Genomic DNA, 19,372 nt, shown 5'->3' with positions numbered 1-19,372 from the left:
TAAATTCAACGATTCAACACCAACGGTTCGACTCTGTAAAAGAATCGAATCAGTAAAATGACTCGCCTATGCCGGTTGATTCCTCGTAGAGAGATTTCGCATGACGTAATCGAGGAGACGCGGCGCCGTGGACGGGGGAGAGACAGCGGACAGAAAGGAAGACAGCGGTTCCATCTTCACACCATGGCCAGTTTTTATGGCTCTGCTCTGATAACCTGAGCGATTTTGTTTTATTATTTTAGCTATATTATATATTTGCCTCACACTGATGTCTCGCGCTGGTGAGTAGCAAGTGCAATTCAGGCTCGCGCTATGGATGCACTCACCAAAATATGTGGATGAAGTCGTGTTTTCTTTTTTGTTAATAAAATTGCATGAACATGGCAATGCAAAAAGCATTTTAGAGTACTGCTGAAAATAAACACTGTGGGTTTAGACAAAAAGTGTGAAACATTGCTTTGGATTATTATTATTGTTGTTGTTATTATTGTTATTTAATTATATAATTATTGAGTTATATTAACAAAATCAAAATTGTAATTATTATTATTACTGTGCATACACACCGTATGCTATATATATTATATATATATATATATATATATATATATATATATATATATATATATATATATATATATATATATAATTATTTTGTTTACATGCATCTCAAATAAATGCAGATTGTTTAAATGATATGATTAATGCCACAACACTATTCTTATAGGTCACAGGTTTCCAACCCTGCTCCTAGAGAACCCCCAGTGCTGCATATTTTAGTGTTTTTCCTGCTCTAACACACCCACTAAGAAGGACTGTTAATTAGCTAATTGAGGAGCAGGGTGAGAAATCTCTGCAAAAGGAAGCCTTCTATACAAATAATTGTAACCTGTGACTTAAGTTATTGTTTTAATTGAAAATAAAAATGAATTCAAGTATAGATCAGGTTAAACAGTCAGGGTTATATTGTTCGACAGATTTACCCTGATTTGTTGTCATGGCTTAATTCCTGCAGTTAACGCAGTTATAACATGCATCGTAAGAGGTGCCAATATTTATAGTTTTGCTGCAGCATTTACAATTTCCGACCCATTGTTATGGCAACAGGGAAGCTCAATACTACGCATGTCAGCTTTTCCACAACAGAGGTGAAACCTAAAACAAATAATCAATAAAATGTCAAATCACTAAGGTCAGTTCACTGAAAGGGAAAGGACTGTGGACATAAAAGATGTGCATTCGCTTGCATGTGCTTTCATATTTGACCTGTGAATTTGCAAGTTTTTGGATTTGCACAACAATATATGACAAGTGGGCGAAACTGCGGTCTTGCTGTTTGCTACTGTAACTGGCCAGTCTGCTAATTATTATGTATCACACTGGAATTTTGGAATTTGGAATTTTGTTGATGCTATTTTGTTTGTAAATCTAGCAGCATGGACAGAAGGGCACAATCATAGTTGGTTAAGCTAGCATGTTGAAACAGCTTGAATCACAAAACTCCATGCAACAAAAAGGGAACGTGGCTGTTCTCACATTTTTTGGCACCCTTAAAGTAACCCCTGCCAACACTGATTTCTAACAGGGCAGGAATTCTTACTACCTACCCTCCGATTAGCAGAAGAGAGTGTGATTAGATTGTGGTGTCAGATTTATATTTCTGGTGAAATATGTAGCGATGGTGAAACCAAACATGTTAACGGACAGAAATAAACCTCCACATTACTTTTAACTTCCACCCTACGTGAGCTCATTTTCTGCACACAATGTTTGTGCTGATTAATGAAGTAAACTACATAGAAAAGAGTTCTTATCCTCCTAAAGTCTGTCATGGAGAACACAAGCAGTCTGTTATAGACTCCAGCCACCATTTTTTTTAATCATCATCTCATACATTGTAACAAGTAATAATACAAGAACACAGAATTCGCACGGTCGTTACCGCTTACTTTAAACAAAGACAAAAAAAAATTCAAAGTAAATAGACACTCATTTTCAAATTCCCCTTCACACTCGCTGTTGTTGAAAACAGCTGTAAATGTGTCAGGAATGACCAGGAGTTCTGCGCTGACACGGGAATGCTGCGCATCAAAATTAATGTTCCATGTCATAATAACACTGAGTGCTGAAAGCACTGTGAGTTATGGTGGTGTTATTTAGTGGAACTTCACAAGAATCTGGCAGCTTTTTTTTATTATTATTATTATGGGAACACAGCAGCACATTTCCATAGCAGCCACGATAAATAAATCCAGGTGCCGCGTAGAGAGATGAGTGTAATTTTCTTGATCGTGAGTGAAAAACAGCTACAGTAATACAGTATTAGGATGTGTAGGATGTGTGTGGGTTTTGTTTGAATGTGGCAAAGCTGTCGGGCACAAGTGCAGAAAAGACCAGATTAAATAAGAAACAATGGCGATCAGACATATAATACTATATGTTGCTGTAATAAGTGGCATATGTCATGACATGACATCAGGTGACATTTGATTTGACAAGTCATGATGTCATACTATACTAAGTGTGCTTTATGTCATGCAACGACTGCTTATGGCATCAAACTGTGACAAGTCTGTTCTGTGTTGTGTTATGATGTTGGAAGTCATGGCAGGTTGTGTGCTATGTGTTGTAATTTAAATTCGATGACATCACTCTTGCCAATTATGGCAATATTTGGTATTATAACGATATTTGCTGTGATGTCTGTCATGTGACATTTGATCACATGACATCAATGTATCAAGTCAGGTTATAATGTTTGGTGTCATGATTCCATGATGCCAGAGTTAAGTGGGCATCAAACTATATCTATATCTGCTCTATGTTGCTTCGTGACAGTGCTGTGTCGTCATTAAATTTGATGACATGGCATTAAGTGTGCCAAATGTGCACTGTCATGTTGTTATATAGATCAACAAATTGTGGCAAATGTGTTCTATATTGTGATGTCATTCAGTGACATAAAAACTTATATCACAGTGTCAACCTATGCCAAATTTGTTTTATGTAATGTGACATTTAATGACATCAAGCTATGCTCTAATTCACATGTCTTTGGATGTCATGTGAACTTATATCATGACTTCAGTGTAGGCTAAGGGCTACATAGCACTACTATATTATTGGACATCAGCTGCTATGAGTGTATGGCGTGGTATATTACAAGGATTACTATTTATTCCTCTTATATCACATCAAATTTAAATATGTAAATTTGTACTTCTTAAAACATGACATCATCTGTTTATTTTTGCATGTATTGTCCACTAAACAAATCAGTTTTTGTTCTGACTTATTCTGTAGCATTTGTTTAAACACTTCCTGCATTAGGTCTGAAAGTTTCATTTTGCTGACACTGGAGTCTCCTTCCATACCCGTTTAATAGGAAACTTTATCCAATCATCAATTGCACACAATACAAGACCGTGTAAATAAGCTGTCGCAAAAAGGACCGATAAGGTATTGGAATAATCACATAAATGTAAACCTGTGGTTTGCCTTGAAGCAACTACTTTCACAGCTACTGTTATAGGTTCTCGTAATACGGGTCATTACCATGAATTAGGAGCGTATCAGTACCGGTGTAGGCCGTTTATTAGATTTATCCTCAGCTACTACTCCGTATTGTCTTTCTTTTAATTACATTCACACACAGTGGCTGTACGAGGGCAAAAGACGCCAGAAAAAGGCCCAGCAAGTGGAACTGGAGCTAAGGCAGCCGTCTGAGCTGAGCAGGAATGTAAGGCTCGCTCATTTGAAGTTAAAGATAGAGGCAGCGCAGGCTGGAGCCTGACAGTTTCTAATTTCAGCTGGCTGCTCTCGCTTCACTGCCCGGCTTTTGTTGCGGTGCTTGGGCCTATTGACGAAGCAAGAGGGAACGGCAGGAACAACATTACAGGCAGCACAACTTTGTAAATACAAGAGAGAGAGAGACAGGAAGAAAGAGACAGACCGTGGTGTTCTCCATCGGGTATGTCTTCATGCTAAATCTGTGCTTGTTTACATGAAAGGCCCTGTGATATTCATGGTTATTTTTGTTACATGTAAATATTTAGAGTAAAAATTTTTTATCCTGGTTTAGATACTCAGCCCAACATTTTATCTATTATTATTATTTTCTATAAAATTCCAGTTCATATCAACTGTTGGCTGGTGTTAATGCTTTCCCAGCTCAAGGGCAGGACATTCTCTAAACCTAATCATGCATTACACGCTTATGAAAGGAACAGGCTCGAAAAGGGTGTCTCTGTCAGATTTTGGTCATGTTCAGTAACCTGTCTGTCCTAATGGAAAGAAAACATACTTAAATATTTCACTTCCATGCTGTGAAATTCTCAAATCGAATTGATCAGAAGGTTAATTTATTTCTCCTATAGTTGTTTAATGGTTGTGTTATTTCAGGCTTTGGCACACAGTTACATCCTTTACATTCATGCTATCTTTAGTATCCTGGCTGAAGTTGAAGTTGAAGTGCAAGATGTTAGATTCATCCTAATGCTTGACTTGAAGAGTGACTCATCTTCTGCTATCGCAGATGATTCCACATGGATAATCTAAAGCAGTGTTTTTTTTTTAATATTGTAACCAGGATCCACCCCTTAGTCCAGATTTATTTCAAAAGCTTCACTTGAAATTTTAATGTAATATTTTTCACAAAGTCCACACATTTGGGTTTGAGTTGATTTGGTGCTTGGACCTTTAAATATGACATCTTTGTTAATGCGGGGTGTAACCTACACCGTTTCACTGAACACTGCCATTAAAAAGAAAAAAAATCTAATAAAATTATTGTTTCGGAGGATCTGAACATCAGGTATTGAAATTGAGGATTATAAACATATCTTTTTTTGTTCTCCAATATAATAAAATAGAAATAAAAGATTATTACAATGATATATGACAGAGTTCTACACATTACAATCACGGGTTTTATTGAGCAAAACGGCTCAAGACACAAACATTCAGCAGCTTATAGATTAAAATAGCACTTGAGTCAGCAAAATCAAATTACTTTGCACTTTGTGTATGTTTATAATGTCATGCTATGACAGTTTTTTCCTTTAACTTGTAGTGAGATGAAGGATAATGAAAGATGGATTTTACTGCACAGATTTGTAAGTTCAATGTGCATTCAATGTGCTACAGACCCTAATGTTAACCCTAGCAGAAATATCGCAAACGTTAGCACGAAACATTATTAAACCTTAATTATTAAAACGAAGCGCACCCCTCGATGTTCTCCCATCGCATGCTCTTTGGTTTCACCTTCCTTTTGGGACATGGATGATTGGATTCCCTGTTGCTGTAGCGATGGATCACATGATCAGAATGACAGGGTTAGCTGTGTGCAGTCAGCCATGGCTCTTCACCATTGTGCTCACACTTCTCTTTGTCCTGCTTTACAGCGACAGACTGTACTTTCTAAGGATTACAAGAGTATGCATGCCTTAACCACATTATCACAAAAATACATATGAGATTTATACTCTCACCTGTTACACTTTCCCTGTAACAAGATTACATGCAGCTAATGGGACTTTAAGTGTAAAACACGAGGCGTGATCACGGAGAAGCACAAAGTATCTCAGTTCTATTGTCATTTGTTTTGTTTTGCCAGAATGATTGAGAAAGCTGAGCGTAGCAGTGGCACCATGGCCGACAGAAGACAACTGTTTGCTGAGATGCGTAAGTTATTTACACCGATTAATGATTAAAAAACAAAAACACACAACACATGTTTTACATATGGCTCTAAGTTCCTATAAACAACCCGTTGCAGTAATATCACAGGAGAACAACATAGCACTTTGAGAATAAACATTGTTACAGAGCGGATTCACAGAAATACAGATTTATGCCAGTTCAGTCATGTACATTTCTCCCTAAAGGTGACAGTCGCATGAAAAAAAAATCCTAAGATGATATGAGAAAGAAACCTTTATAGAAACCTGATTCTAAACAAAGCCCATCTTCCTCTGAATTATATGATATTCATTTATTATACTTTCATCATTTTTTAAGTTCACTGCTGGAGACTCAATTGCAAAACTCAATGGCAATTATAGTCCTAAGCTATTGTAGCAAAACTCTTTGTATTAATTGCAGCCCACTGCCTTCTTCCTGGTTACTAAGTGATAACCCTCCACAGTAATCTCAAGGGTTTATTAGGCTTCTCATGTGGAGCATGTGGAGCTGTTCATGTGGAGCATCCTTAGTGGCAGCGAGATTTTTTTTATTTGATGAGAACCCCATCCAGAAATAGGGCTTCAAGATGCAACAGGTCTGAAGAGCTAAAAAAAAAAAAAAAGATCAGATCACTGTTGTCATTCATTTAGTATTTAAAAAAAATACGCCACTCTTGCACATTGTAAAACACTGTGTGTTTTAAATAGAGGAAGATGAAGTTGACTTCTTGTTACAACCCCTTCATTAAATGTGGTCCTCTACTGCCACAAGTAGTAACACATAGTTACATATAATGTTTAATAAAGTTTAATTCATAGAAGCTAAAAAAATGTTTCCTCACCAGACTCTCTGAAAATGCAGCTGCTCCTACTGCAAAGAAGCCACTGACTCCTGTAGCTTATACTGAATATGTCAGAGAATGGAAAAAAGAACTGGACACTTCCATAATTACTATATAAACATCTTATTACAGAAAACATCACCATATCAAAAATCAGTCGTTTTCTCATTTCAGGAGCTCTGCAGTTGGATTCTATCAGACTTTCCACCTATAGAACTGCATGCAAGCTCAGATTTATTCAGAAAAGGTGCAACTGTAAGTATCTCCTTTAACAATAAATAAGCTGTGGTGAGACACTAACCCTGTAAACAATGAAGTGACAAAATAACCATTAGGATTTTCTTTTTGGCATGATTGCATTATACAGTTTTATACAATTATATCGTTTGTGTTCGAAAGAAAAATGAAAATTCAATTAGTCAAAATCCCACAAGCCATTTTTGTCCTTACATTACCCACCCTCTCTGCTTGCAGTGCACTCAGTGGACATCTGGAACCTTATCGAAGCCTTCCGGGAGAATGGCCTTAACGCCATGGACCTCACCACAGAATTCTCAGTGGCTCGACTTGAAGCAATATTGTCCACTATCTTCTTCCAGCTAAATAAGCGAATGCCTACGACACACCAGATCAACGTGGATCAGTCTGTGTTACTTCTGCTCAATTTTTTGTTGGCGGCATACGACCCGTAAGAACTCTTTTGCGTGAATAGACGCAATGCTATGACAGTTGGTCCTAAGCAGGGTTGTCAGGTATAAGTGGATTAGCAGGGCTAATCCCTCCCAGTTTTTAAGACAGAAACACATAAGCATTACTTGCACATAACAGCCACAGTTACATATGTTAAGCATTACTTGTACATCTATTCCTGGCCCAGATAGCATTGGACTTTCACATCTCAAGTGATTGTGTAGAAGTAGAAGTTCTTCTGGTGGTAATGCTAGCCCTAGCTTGCACCTGGGTTTTAGAGCTCATTTCTCCTCAGCACTGTAGCAAAATGTTTCATGGTTATGATCACTTAGGGGCCAGCGACTTTCATTAATTATATCATCGATCGTATCAGTAATTTTAATGATTCACTTTATGTTTCACTTCTTTTGTAGGGAAGGCCTAGGCAAGATCTCAGTATTTGTGGTGAAGATGGCACTTGCTACATTATGTGGCGGAAAGATAATGGACAAATTAAGATGTAAGCTCCACCTTGAATTTTACCTCTGGGCTGAGTTGAGTAATGTTGATAAATGAAACTTATGCTGAAGAGCCTAATGTGTCCTTTTATCATGATTTAACAAGACCACGGAAAGTAAGCTTCGCTTATAAAGAGGAACTTGACTGTTTCAAAGATCTAGTCACCAGGGGTTGTTACATATATTATGAAATATATTCTCCCAGTGATCTGCAGTGATCTTCTTAGTAAAGATGAAGGGAGAAAAATTGAGTATTTACATTCTTTCTTTGTCATTGTTGCTCAGATATTTTTTCTCAGATATCAGATCCCACAGGCATGATGATTTATTCCCAGTTTGACCAATTCTTAAAGGAGGTGCTCAAGCTGCCCGTTACCATTTTCGAGGGACCATCTTTTAGCTACACTGAACAGACCGCAAGGATTTGCTTTGCACAAGTAAGGAAAACTTTACTGTTTACATTGTAATGTTTAATTTTAGCTATGGAATCAAACTCTATAGTTCCAACCAATCTAGAAGATCAGCATGCAAATACAAATGTATTCATTAACCAGGTTACATTATAATCCATGTGCTTTATTACAGAAACAGGTTTCTCTGAACATTTTCCTGGACACCTTCATGTCTGATCCTCCACCACAGTGTCTTGTATGGTTGCCACTTATGCACCGGCTGGCTAATGTGGAGAACGGTGAGGTTTTTATAATCTTCTCAGGTTTACTTACTATCTGGCTTTATTGGGAACACCGAGACCACACCCCATTTATACGATTATCTGGTTAGCCAATTCAGTTTGAGCAAGAACTTCAGTTAATGTTGGTACTGCTAATACAATTATGCGATTTTGGTGTTTGGTGGCCTAAAGGGAGCTGTTCTGCAGATAGAACTGCGTTTGTTGATGAGAACCAGAATTAATATACTGGTTTTAGTTGGCAGAATCTTAAATAAGCATGCTGTACAAATGTTGGTGATTATGAAAGTCAGTAGGAGTAAGACAGAGTAAATGTGTGTGAATGAGAGGGAGGGCAGTGGAGTGGTGCAGTTGCAGGTAGAAGAGGTGGTGAAGGTGGAGGAGTTCAGGTACCTGGGGTCAACAGTGCAAAGTAATGAAGAGTGTGTAAGAGAAGTGAAGAAAAGAGTGCAGGCAGGGTGGAGTGGGTGGAGAAGAGTGACAGGAGTGATTTGTGATAGAAGGGTATCTGTAAGAGTGAAAGGGAAAGTTTATAGGACTGTGGTGAGACCTGCGATGTTGTATGGTTTAGAGACAGTGGCATTGAGTAAAAGACAGGAGGTGGAGCTGGAGGTAGCAGAGCTGAAGATGTTGAGGTTTTCGTTGGGAGTGATGAGGATTGACTGGATTAGAAATGAGTTTATTATTGGGACAGCGCATGTAGGACGTTTTGGAGACAAGGTGAGGGAGGCGAGATTGAGAAGGTTTGGACATGTGCAGAGGAGGGACATGGGGTATATCGGTAGGAGAATGCTGAGGATGGAGCCACCAGGAAGGAGGAAAAGAGGAAGACCAAGGAGTAGGTTTATGGATGTGGTGAGGGAAGACATGCAGGTAGTTGGGTTGAAAGAGGCAGATGTAGAGGACAGAGGGGTATGGAGACGGATGATCCACTGTGGCACCCCCTAATGGGAGAAGCCAAAAGAAGAAGAAGAAGAAGAAGAAAAAGAAGAAGACAAATGTGCAGAAAAGCATCTCCGATTACACAACTTCGATGAGGATGGGCTACAACAGCAGAAATGTTTCTACTCCTATCAGTGGAAATCAGAAATCAAAGACTACATTGGGCACTTGAAGACTGAAAAAGCATCTTCTGAGTGCTTTCTTACATTTTATCTTTCGTCACATTGTATTTGTACACACAGACTATTATAGGGTTATAAAGGACTTTATTTCATATTATAGCTATAATTATAATTTCATTGCAGCATAATCAAGATGCCATAAATCCATGGGGTGCTAGTAAACAGAACATGGGAGCGTATGTTGTGCTAAAAGGTGTGGCTTCATTTGTTTTTTTATTCTCCTCTAGTCTTCCACCCAGTTGAGTGCTCCTACTGCCACAGCCAAAGCATGATGGGATTTCGCTACCGTTGCCAACAATGCCATAATTACCAGCTCTGTCAGGAGTGCTTTTGGAAGGGACATGCCTCAGGCTCCCATAGCAACCAGCACCAGATGAAGGAATACACATCATGGGTAAGACATGCCAGGTTTCACCAATTCTTTCACAAAGCACAGATTTTAATGCTTCAATGACAATAATAGAAAAAGAAGAAACAACAGAACATTAGTACGTTAGTATAATAGTATTATTTCTTTATTCCCTCCAGAAATCTCCTGCAAAGAAGCTATCAAATGCTCTTAGCAAGTCTCTGAGCTGTGCTTCCAACCGAGAACCTCTCCATCCCATGTTCTCTGATGCTCCTGAGAAACCTCTTAACCTTGCTCACGTAGTGTAAGTCAGTAGTGAAAATGGTACTGATGTGATGTTTTTAAATAGAACTTGTTGCAGTGTCATAACCTATACATGTTCACTAATGATAGCCATGTAGACCACAGTGGTATTGAATTCTGGATTTTTATTGGTCATTGGATTAATCATTTTCTTGAACAGTAGCTGCAAACTATAAAAGTTGATTTTAATATGGTTGTTCGAATATGTTATTGTTTTTATGTTACTGGAACAGCCAGTTACATTGTTTTCTAACACAATAACAGTGAATGGTAATCATGGTAACCTTACAATTTGTTTGTAAATATACAACCCCAATTCCACAAAATTGTAATGCTGTGTAAAATGTAAAGAATAACAATGCAATATTTTGCTAATATAATAAACACAAATGTTATTCACAGTAGAATATAGACTAGAATGAGGTCATTTTAAATTCAATAGCTGCAACATCTCAAAAATATTTGCGCAAGTTTAGCCCTGTGTAGCATCCCCTCTTAGTTGGTGAGGTTTTGGGAGTGGAAGGTTGTCCCATTTGTGTCTGATACAGGGTTTTAGCTGTGCAAAAGTTCTGGGTTGTCTATCATTTTTAGCTTTATGATGCATCAAATGTTTTCAATTGTTGAATGGTCTGGACTGCAGTCAGGCCAGTTCAACACTCATTTACTAGGAAGCCATGTTGTTGCAGTGGAGGTAGTATACGGTTAAACATCATCTTCCTGAAATAAACAAGTCTCTCCCTGAATTGAGCTTTGGCCCAAAGAAGACAGCAGTGTTTCTGGATCATGTTCACATATGGCTCCTACTTTGCATGATAGAGCTTTAACCTGCATTATTAAATGGCAAAAGCAAACTGTAGACAGTTTTTTTTTTTTAAGAATAGTGACCCTCTGCCCATCTTTACTTCTGAGAGATTTTGCATCTCTTTTTATACCCAATCAACCTAATTAGTTGCAAAATGTTCCTCAAGCTATTTCTTATTAGTAACGTATTTTTTTCTCAGCGTTTTGTTGCCCCATTTCACCATTTTTATTGTTTAGACATGTTGCAGCCATCAAACTCAAAATACCCTCTTTTTCCTTACCATTTTTATATACTTACTTTATATTTTTCAGGTTTTATTGTGAATAAAATATGGGTTTATGAGATTTGTAAAGCATTGCATTTTGTTTTTATCTACATTTTTTTCACAGCATCCTAACTTTGGATTTGGGGTTGTAAATTGAAAAAGAAAAATGACAGGCTGTTCTTTAAAAACAAAATTTAAATTTGCTATAGTTGATATTTTGCTATAATACAATACGTATAAATGTCATTCTTTCATTAATTATCTTTTTTTTTTTTTTTGTCTTTTTTTCTCTTTTGCTACCAAATATAGTGACACTTGGTAAGTTGACCCACATTGTTTGCCTATTAAATTCCCTAATCATCATCATCTACTATTATTTACCTTGCCAACACTTAGATGGTGTAAAAAAATAAAAAATGAAATATGAAATTAAAGCTCAATACATCACTCACTTGAATTCTGTATCATCTTGTCCTGTAATTTCTTCATTTTATCTAACTTGTGTCTCTGATTCAGGCCTCCAAGGCCAGCAAACAGTGGGAATGAGTACACATTGTCTCACACCATGCCCTCGACCAACAAGCCTTTCAGAGTGTAAGTGCAGTGTTGAACACACATACATATTTTCCTATACTGCTAACTGGTTCCTATACTAACACAATTAAATATAACATTTTATTCTTAAACTGTTCTTGCAGATCATTTTGCTTCTTTCTAGAAATTTCCATTAAAATGATTTATACCATACCATTTACACAAGACTTTTTCAGGCATTGAATTATGCCAAAATAATGCAAAAAAGTAACAAATTCTTTTAAATTAATCTTATATTTGGTTTATTGTACTCTTACTAGGAAATACCAGCTAACTTTGACTATAAGAAATGTAATTAAAAACACACATTTACTTCCATGTTTATTTTGTGTCAATTTGGGTATTTGGAGTTTATGCTTTTATGTATCTATTATTATGCATTACTTATTAACTTTCACAGAGCCGAAAATGAGGAGATTAAACAGAGAAAATTCCTGACTAGGGATACTCCAGATCTCCTGAAGGGAAAAGGGTAAGAGTGTCTTATTTCATCCCAAAAATGTCCTACTGCTATACTCTTTTTATTTAAAAAGAAAAGTAGAACATGCCCCTGTAGACCAGGCTTAGCTGTAGCCCCCCTCTAAATTTATTAGAATTGACAGTCAGAGACTAAACCAATACCAATGACTAATATGTGTTTTATAAAACGCTGTTTCCAGGGTTCAGTACAGCCTTGATATTGCGGACAGACTCGCTGATGAACATGTTCTCATTGGCTTATATGTGAGCCTCCTTCAAAAGAATCGCACCGGGTTAGTGTGATTAGCATGTGGCTGGAACAAGAGCGATGGCTTCTTGCACCATATTATTCTTATAATCTTAGAGAATGGAGTTAATATGGCATGGTGACCAGTTTGGAAATTGGTGAGATTTGGCGCTTGCTAACAGCCTGAGGTTGTTTTGTGGAGGGTTGATACAGTATAATTTGCCCTAATAATATAAGCAATAACCATTCATTTTTCCCTTATAAAAACCTACCTTATTAATGATTGCATACTTTTGTTTCTTTTAACCATTCGCATAAACAATATAATGTGCTGTATATAATAATCTCTACTTCACTACATCCTAATCCACTAACCTTCATATGCGAAAACAATTCCTTCTTATACTGATAGTTTACTGGAAAGCAGGACTAATAACCAGGATGATGAGCACTACCTCATTGCCCGCTACGCTTCACGATTGGCTGCCGACAGAACAACAACGGTAAGATGGCCAATTACTGTGTTTTTGTTTCACAGCTTCTCATTTATAAGTGTTAGCAGTAAATACTGGGACCACTGACATTAAATCATTTTTGCCCGTGCTGCAGCAAGCCAGAGTGCCGACTGACCTGTCTCTTTCTCTGGACACGAACAAACAACAGAGGCAACTTATTGCTGAACTAGAAACCAAGAACAAGTAAGACACAATCATATTAATGATTAGCAATCCATATAGAAGTATGTTTTGGTAAATCAGGTCACTTACTGCGCTGCTTTTCACAGAGAAATCTTGCAAGAGATTCAACGGTTACGGCAGCAGCATGATGAAGCCTCTCAGCCTCTGGGTGACAAAAGCCAGCAAAACCCTACACTTCTCACTGAGCTTCGCCTACTTAGGTAAAAATACTCTAGAATGGCATCCAAGATTTATTTTGTCCCTTTATTTTCACTTTGGTTTAAAAAGCCATTGGACTACATGGCTATAGTGGTGCAGTGGGATTTAACTCTAGTTTCATCTCTGCTTAAAGAGATTGATGTGGTGGTGCTTGAGACCTTTATTCTGTCCATCTAATCACCTCCTGAACTATATGAGCATTAGGTTATAATGGGAACTTAAGTGCTAAAGAGCCGCCACATCACGCTCTTTGTAAGGAAATAGAAATTAGGTGATGTTGAAGAAACTGCAGCTGCATTCTGACTTCATTGCAGACGCATTCAGGGGCAATTTTGCCAGGAACAAGGCTCTGTAGTCCAGTTTTGTAACATTAATGCCCCTCCCCATAGACAAAATGCCCAGGTGTCTCTCACTTCATGACAAAACAAACATTCAAATATACTGCAAGATATACAACTTACAAATTCAGGTTATCGATACAAGGAGAGAAGGATATTTGTCTGTCCAGAAGTACCCTAAGGTTGCATACTGTGACATCAATTAATCTGAGAGTATTTAATAGAGAGCACAAGATCTTGACATAGGTACACATCTCCAGGACTGTTCAAAAGCTCAGTCTTATTAGGATTTATTTTCAGTGCCTGACATGCTGAGAAAGGTGGAGAGGATAGGAAAAAGTTGGGTGTCAAAAGAGGTATAAAAGCCTATGTGAGGAAATGACATCATTTAAAGAGATGGTATAGAGAGATAACAGAATAAGAACAAGCATTGAGATTTGTCAGACACCAATGAAGAGTCTGCATGGATTCTGTTTGTCACCTGGTGCGAAGAAAACCATTCCTGTGGTGTGCAATTAATTCTACTAACGATGATGGACAACCGAGTCTTGTGAATCCGTCTCTGTATCTGTATCGAAAACCACTGAAAAGCCGAATAGAATAAAGACTTGTGACAATGTGGCTCTGCATGAACTACTTGTGTTTATGATTTGAGGAGATGAGTATAGTTGTCTGAAACCTCCCCTAGATTTGATGCATAAGACCAGGAGATTCTGACACCAAGTTTTCAGCGATTAGTCAGAGTAACTTCCACATTGTTTTATTAATTCCATTAGGCAGAGAAAGGAAGAACTAGAAGACAGGATGTCGGCCCTTCAAGAGAGCAGAAGAGAACTGATGGTACAGCTGGAACAGCTCATGTTACTGTTAAAGGTAGGAGATCATTTGATTAAATGAAACAGGAAATGTTGTAGACAAGACACAATGCTTTTGATAATTAAACCGTTTCGACTCCTGGCCTGGTATTTGTTTTATGCCATATTATTCAATAATGACCATAAGAACAATAGAAAAGGGTTTGAGGAATGCAAATGTGGAGATGATAATGATATTAATGTCGTAATATACTGTATGTTATATAATGTAAATAAGAGCGACATTTTTGTTTGAATAACGTGAAGCTCTCTGCATGTGTACAAATGCCTCAGGAATGAGTAACTCGTCTGGGATTGAATGCATGCTCAGGTTGCTATAAAGTAGAGAAAGTTCCAGACTGTTCACACTGATATGTCATAATTCCAAGCAATGTGTGATAGCTGGCGTGATTCGATACTTGAGACAGAATGGAGCTCTATGCTATGTGTGCATTTGAGAAACATGGTAGTGTGAAACTGGTTCAAAGCCCAGTTTTCCCTGATTTCAACCACACTAACATACAAGGAGTTTTTTCAAACCTCCACAGACATACTATATATATACTATATATATATATACAGTGAGGAAAATAAGTATTTGAACACCCTGCTATTTTGCAAGTTCTCCCACTTAGAAATCATGGAGGGGTCTGAAATTGTCATCGTAGGTGCATGTCCACTGTGAGAGACATAATCTAATAAAAAAATCCAGAAATCACAATATATGATTTTTAAATTATTTATTTCTAAGTGGGAGAACTTGTAAAATAGCAGGGTGTTCAAATACTTATTTTGCTCACTGTGTGTAATATATATATATATATATATATATATATATATATATATATATATATATATATAAATAAATAAATGTACACCCACTGAGGCAAGCATGTACACCTGCTTATTTATGCAATTATCCAATTATCCAATCAGCTAATCATGTGGTAGCAATGTAGTGCAGAAAATCATGCAGACCCTGAGCAAGAGCTTCTGTTAACATCAGTTGGAGGAGTGCACCCAGATTGGTACCCCAAGAAGTGTATAGAAATTGAATCTGCATCTAAAGAGGGAATGGGTTCACCCAAGTTGGAAGATGATGGATTGTATTTAAAAGAGTATAAAAAAAGACCCAATCACATGTTTGACTTTTGCATTAATTGCATGAATATCCTTCATAAAATTGACTCGTCAGTAATAACATGCTTTAACATGTTACCATCATGTCAGTATCCCTGCGGGGTTGAAAATAATCCACCACAAAACAATAAAATTATTATTTTTCCTGTGCTAATTTTAATACATTTCAACTATTGTGTGTCAGAATCAGGGCCCAGGCTCCTCTTCTCGTTCTTCCCCGAGCCACACAGCCAGCAGTTCCATCCCAACACCTGTACCGTCAACTTCTGGCAACACCACACCCAGTCAGACGCCACAAGACTCGCTCATGGGGTTAGGTGGAGATGTCATACAAGCTTTTTCTCAGAGTATGCAATCGATATTTATTACAAAAAAATAAGCAGCACAGTCAACAATAATCAAGTTATTTCCTGGAGCTAATGCATCTTTTGCTCTTCTTATGATTTAGGTTCGAGACGTAACTTAAGAAACGACCTACTCGTGGCTGCGGACTCCATCACCAGCACCATGTCCTCACTGGTGAAAGAGCTTCACTCGGGTAAACAGTCCATTAAGTAAGCAATAAGACATTCTGTGTCATGCTGTTCTAGGAAAATAACCACCTATAAGGCAGAATTGATGTTAAGTGAGTTGGTTGTATTCCAAAACAAAATTGTTTCAACTTTTAACTCGTTAAACACCACATTTTAGCCATTTCTAACCCTTTCTCTTGCTATGTTATTTCTAGAAGCAGGAAGTGAGACTGACAGCAACATTGACACAGAATCTGATGGACTCGCATCACGGTAACTCAGTAGCTCTTAAAACACTCACAATGTCACAATGCTCAACATAGTCTGCGGAAACAAGAGTCCAGTAGGTAGGGCTGGATTTGATCCAACTGCTCCTGTTAGCCTAAACGCTAACCTCTATCCCATACAACATATACAGCAAACCCCAAACACCTCTACCTCGTGGACTTGTAGCTCAACTTGGCCTGGCTCCACACAGATAAGAGGAGCTGAACCAGATCCAGCTTTACCTCATGGACATATTGTTCTGCTCCTCCAGAGTTAATTAAAAGGCTCACCAGAAGTCCCCAAGATGATACATACTATAAATAATTTCCTCTTACCGAAGACTAATTGAGATTTCCACGGCACTAGTCGAAACAGGATGTTTATTCTAGTCATCACACCTTATTTACATTCATGTTAACAAGGTTTGCAAAACTACTCAAATCGTTGCCCAAAATTAGCTTGATAGGTGCACGAACAGAGATCAAAATAGAACAAACTACACATAAAATACATTCAACACACCACCGTATATATATATATATATATATATATATATATATATATATATATATATATATATATATTTAATAGCTTTCTGTAACAGGGACCTCACTAAACCCTGAGAGTATGCAGTGTTAAGAGTTTTATGCCTGCCTATAGGGATGTAATAACACACTCTTACCTGTAGGTGTCAGGGTCAGCAAGGGATTTGGAACTGGTCTTGAAATATAAGATCAACAACAACAAAAAAAACAAAAAACACCAAACCTGTAATTTAGCTTGAGATCTTTTTGTAGAAATATTTTTTCTCTATTACAATTGTGGTAAAAGTGTGTGCACTCCAGCAGGAGAATGATTTCACGTTCTTGTTTTGGGACCAACAGGATGCAAAATGAGGACCTAGAAGGAGAGGGACACTATGAGAAAGAGCTGGAGCAGCGTCTGGAGAGAGAACTGAGGATGGACGAGAAAACATCTGCTGGAGAAAGCCTACATGGTGTGCGCACACACACACACAGACACACATTATATATATATATACACAGTATAAGTGTATGTGTCTCTCTTCTAGGCCGAGGAATCGCACAGTACTGAAGTACTCGACAATGGCAACAGCTGAATCTACTGAGCATTAACACCACTTCTGTAAATATACATGTCTGGTTTTTTTTGGACTATATAGAAAAAAAATACTGTGAACCGACTCAGAGATTATGCAGAGCGGCTTCGTCAGAACACCACTGGTGCCATGAAGTGAAGACATTATTTTGTTGACGTTTTTGTGTACTGTACTTCAGATTGTGGCGGGAAAATCAGGTTTAACACAAGCTGCTATTTTTTTTAATAGCATATGTCTCACTTTATATCTCATGCTGACTCGCCTGCTATCATTTCTCTCTTTCTTTGCATATGTCCGTTCTTTTTATTTACTTTTACCATATCAGCTTAATCAACATAATCATATATACAGTGAAATATTGCACAATTTACCAATAGCAGGTTTAAAACAGAGAATAAAAATTTAGACTAATTTATTGAACGTGATGTATTTCATATGATTCAAATTCATATTGAAATACAGGTCAGCTTTCCAAGCACCATAAAATTCCGCTTTTGTGCAACTCGAGTTAAACCACTGTGTTTATTATGTTTTTTTCTAAGCATATGTCTGAAGTCATTTGATTTGTTTGTGTACTAAATGAATATTTAATTCAATAGACGTTTATAAAGGTCACAGTTTTGGCACAGCAGCTGTTATATCATATATACACACACACACACACACACACACACACACGTGCATCTCAATAAATTAGAATATAATTAAAAACTTGATTTATTTTAGTATTTCAATACAAAAAGTGAAACTCGTATATTGTATAGATTTATCACACACAGGCTGATATATTTCAAGTGTTTCTTTCTTTTCATTTTGATGATTTTGGCTTACAGCTAATGAAAACCCAAAACTCAGTATCTCAGAAAATTTGAATATTACACCCAAGACCAATAAAAATAAAAACTATATAGAAAGATTTTTAACACAGAAATATTGGACTACTGAAAAGTATGAACATGTACAGAACTCAATACTCGGTCGCGGCACTCTTTGCATGAATCGGTCGGTCTGTGACGCTGCTGACGTGTTATGGAAGGCCAGGTTGCTCTGATTGATGGGTCTGGTGTCTCATATCTTCCTCTTTACAATACCCTATGAGATTCTCCATAGTGTTTAGGTCTGGTGAGTTTGCTGGTCAATAAAGCACATGAATACCATGGTCCTTAAACCAGGTGTTAGTACTTTGGCAGTGTGGGCAGGTACCAAATCCTGCTGGAAAATGAAATCAGCATCTCCATAAAGCTGGTCAGCAGAGGGAAGCATGAAGCGCTCCAAAACGTCCTGGTAGACGGCTGTGCTGACCTTGGACTTGATAAAACACAGTGGACCAACACCAGCAGATGACACGACTCACCAAACCACCAGTGACTGTGCAAACTTTACACTGGACCTCAAACAACTTGTGGAAGCAACTCTGTGGCTTTTCTCTCTTCTTCCAGACTCTGGGACCTTGATTTCCAAATGCAATGCAACATTTTCTTTCCTTTTATCTGAAAAGGCCCACTGAGCAACAGTCCAGTCCTTTTTGTCCTTTGTCCAAGTAAGACACCTGACGTTGTCTCTGGTTGAGGAGTGGCTTGACACACAGAATGCATCAGTTGTAGCCCATGGATGCGTCTGTGTGTGGTGGCTCTTGAAACACTGACTCCAGCTGCAGTCCACTCTTTGTGAATCTCCTCCAAATTCTGAATGGGCTTC

The 19,372-nt window shown here is 37.7% G+C and overlaps 1 protein-coding gene and 1 long non-coding RNA gene across 6 annotated transcripts; one reads left to right on the top strand and one right to left on the bottom strand.

Annotated features, from left to right (window-relative positions):
- Window positions 1-94: 94 nt before the first annotated feature.
- On the top strand, window positions 95-18,355 carry dtna (dystrobrevin, alpha). 5 transcript variants are annotated; one of them, XM_046847809.1, is made up of 23 exons: window positions 3,267-3,970; window positions 5,072-5,114; window positions 5,618-5,685; window positions 6,701-6,781; window positions 7,001-7,214; window positions 7,630-7,715; window positions 7,999-8,150; window positions 8,299-8,404; window positions 9,756-9,922; window positions 10,057-10,181; window positions 11,557-11,565; window positions 11,764-11,841; window positions 12,242-12,313; window positions 12,501-12,593; window positions 12,960-13,050; window positions 13,157-13,245; window positions 13,332-13,445; window positions 14,558-14,654; window positions 15,960-16,122; window positions 16,224-16,313; window positions 16,503-16,560; window positions 17,439-17,551; window positions 17,627-18,355. In XM_046847809.1, exons 2-23 carry the CDS (start codon window positions 5,086-5,088, stop codon window positions 17,647-17,649), a joined length of 2,118 nt encoding a protein of 705 aa, XP_046703765.1. In that variant the 5' UTR covers window positions 3,267-3,970; window positions 5,072-5,085; the 3' UTR covers window positions 17,650-18,355. The 5 variants fall into 5 exon arrangements, with proteins under 5 accessions (XP_046703767.1, XP_046703769.1, XP_046703765.1 ...); XM_046847811.1 differs by lacking the exons at window positions 3,267-3,970; window positions 5,072-5,114 and adding an exon at window positions 95-281; XM_046847813.1 differs by lacking the exon at window positions 17,627-18,355 and having other exon boundaries at window positions 3,255-3,970; window positions 16,224-16,329.
- On the bottom strand, window positions 5,695-7,122 carry LOC124384849. Its single transcript, XR_006925630.1, has 3 exons — window positions 6,986-7,122; window positions 6,527-6,588; window positions 5,695-6,290 (listed from the first exon to the last, which is right to left on the bottom strand). It is a non-coding gene; the product is annotated as an uncharacterized LOC124384849 (long non-coding RNA).
- Window positions 18,356-19,372: the final 1,017 nt, after the last annotated feature.

This window comes from Silurus meridionalis, chromosome 4, assembly GCF_014805685.1.
Source record: "Silurus meridionalis isolate SWU-2019-XX chromosome 4, ASM1480568v1, whole genome shotgun sequence".
Taxonomy (NCBI): domain Eukaryota; kingdom Metazoa; phylum Chordata; class Actinopteri; order Siluriformes; family Siluridae; genus Silurus; species Silurus meridionalis.
The sequence above is the reverse complement of the archived record's forward strand: the minus strand, read 5'-3'. Positions and strand labels throughout refer to the sequence as shown.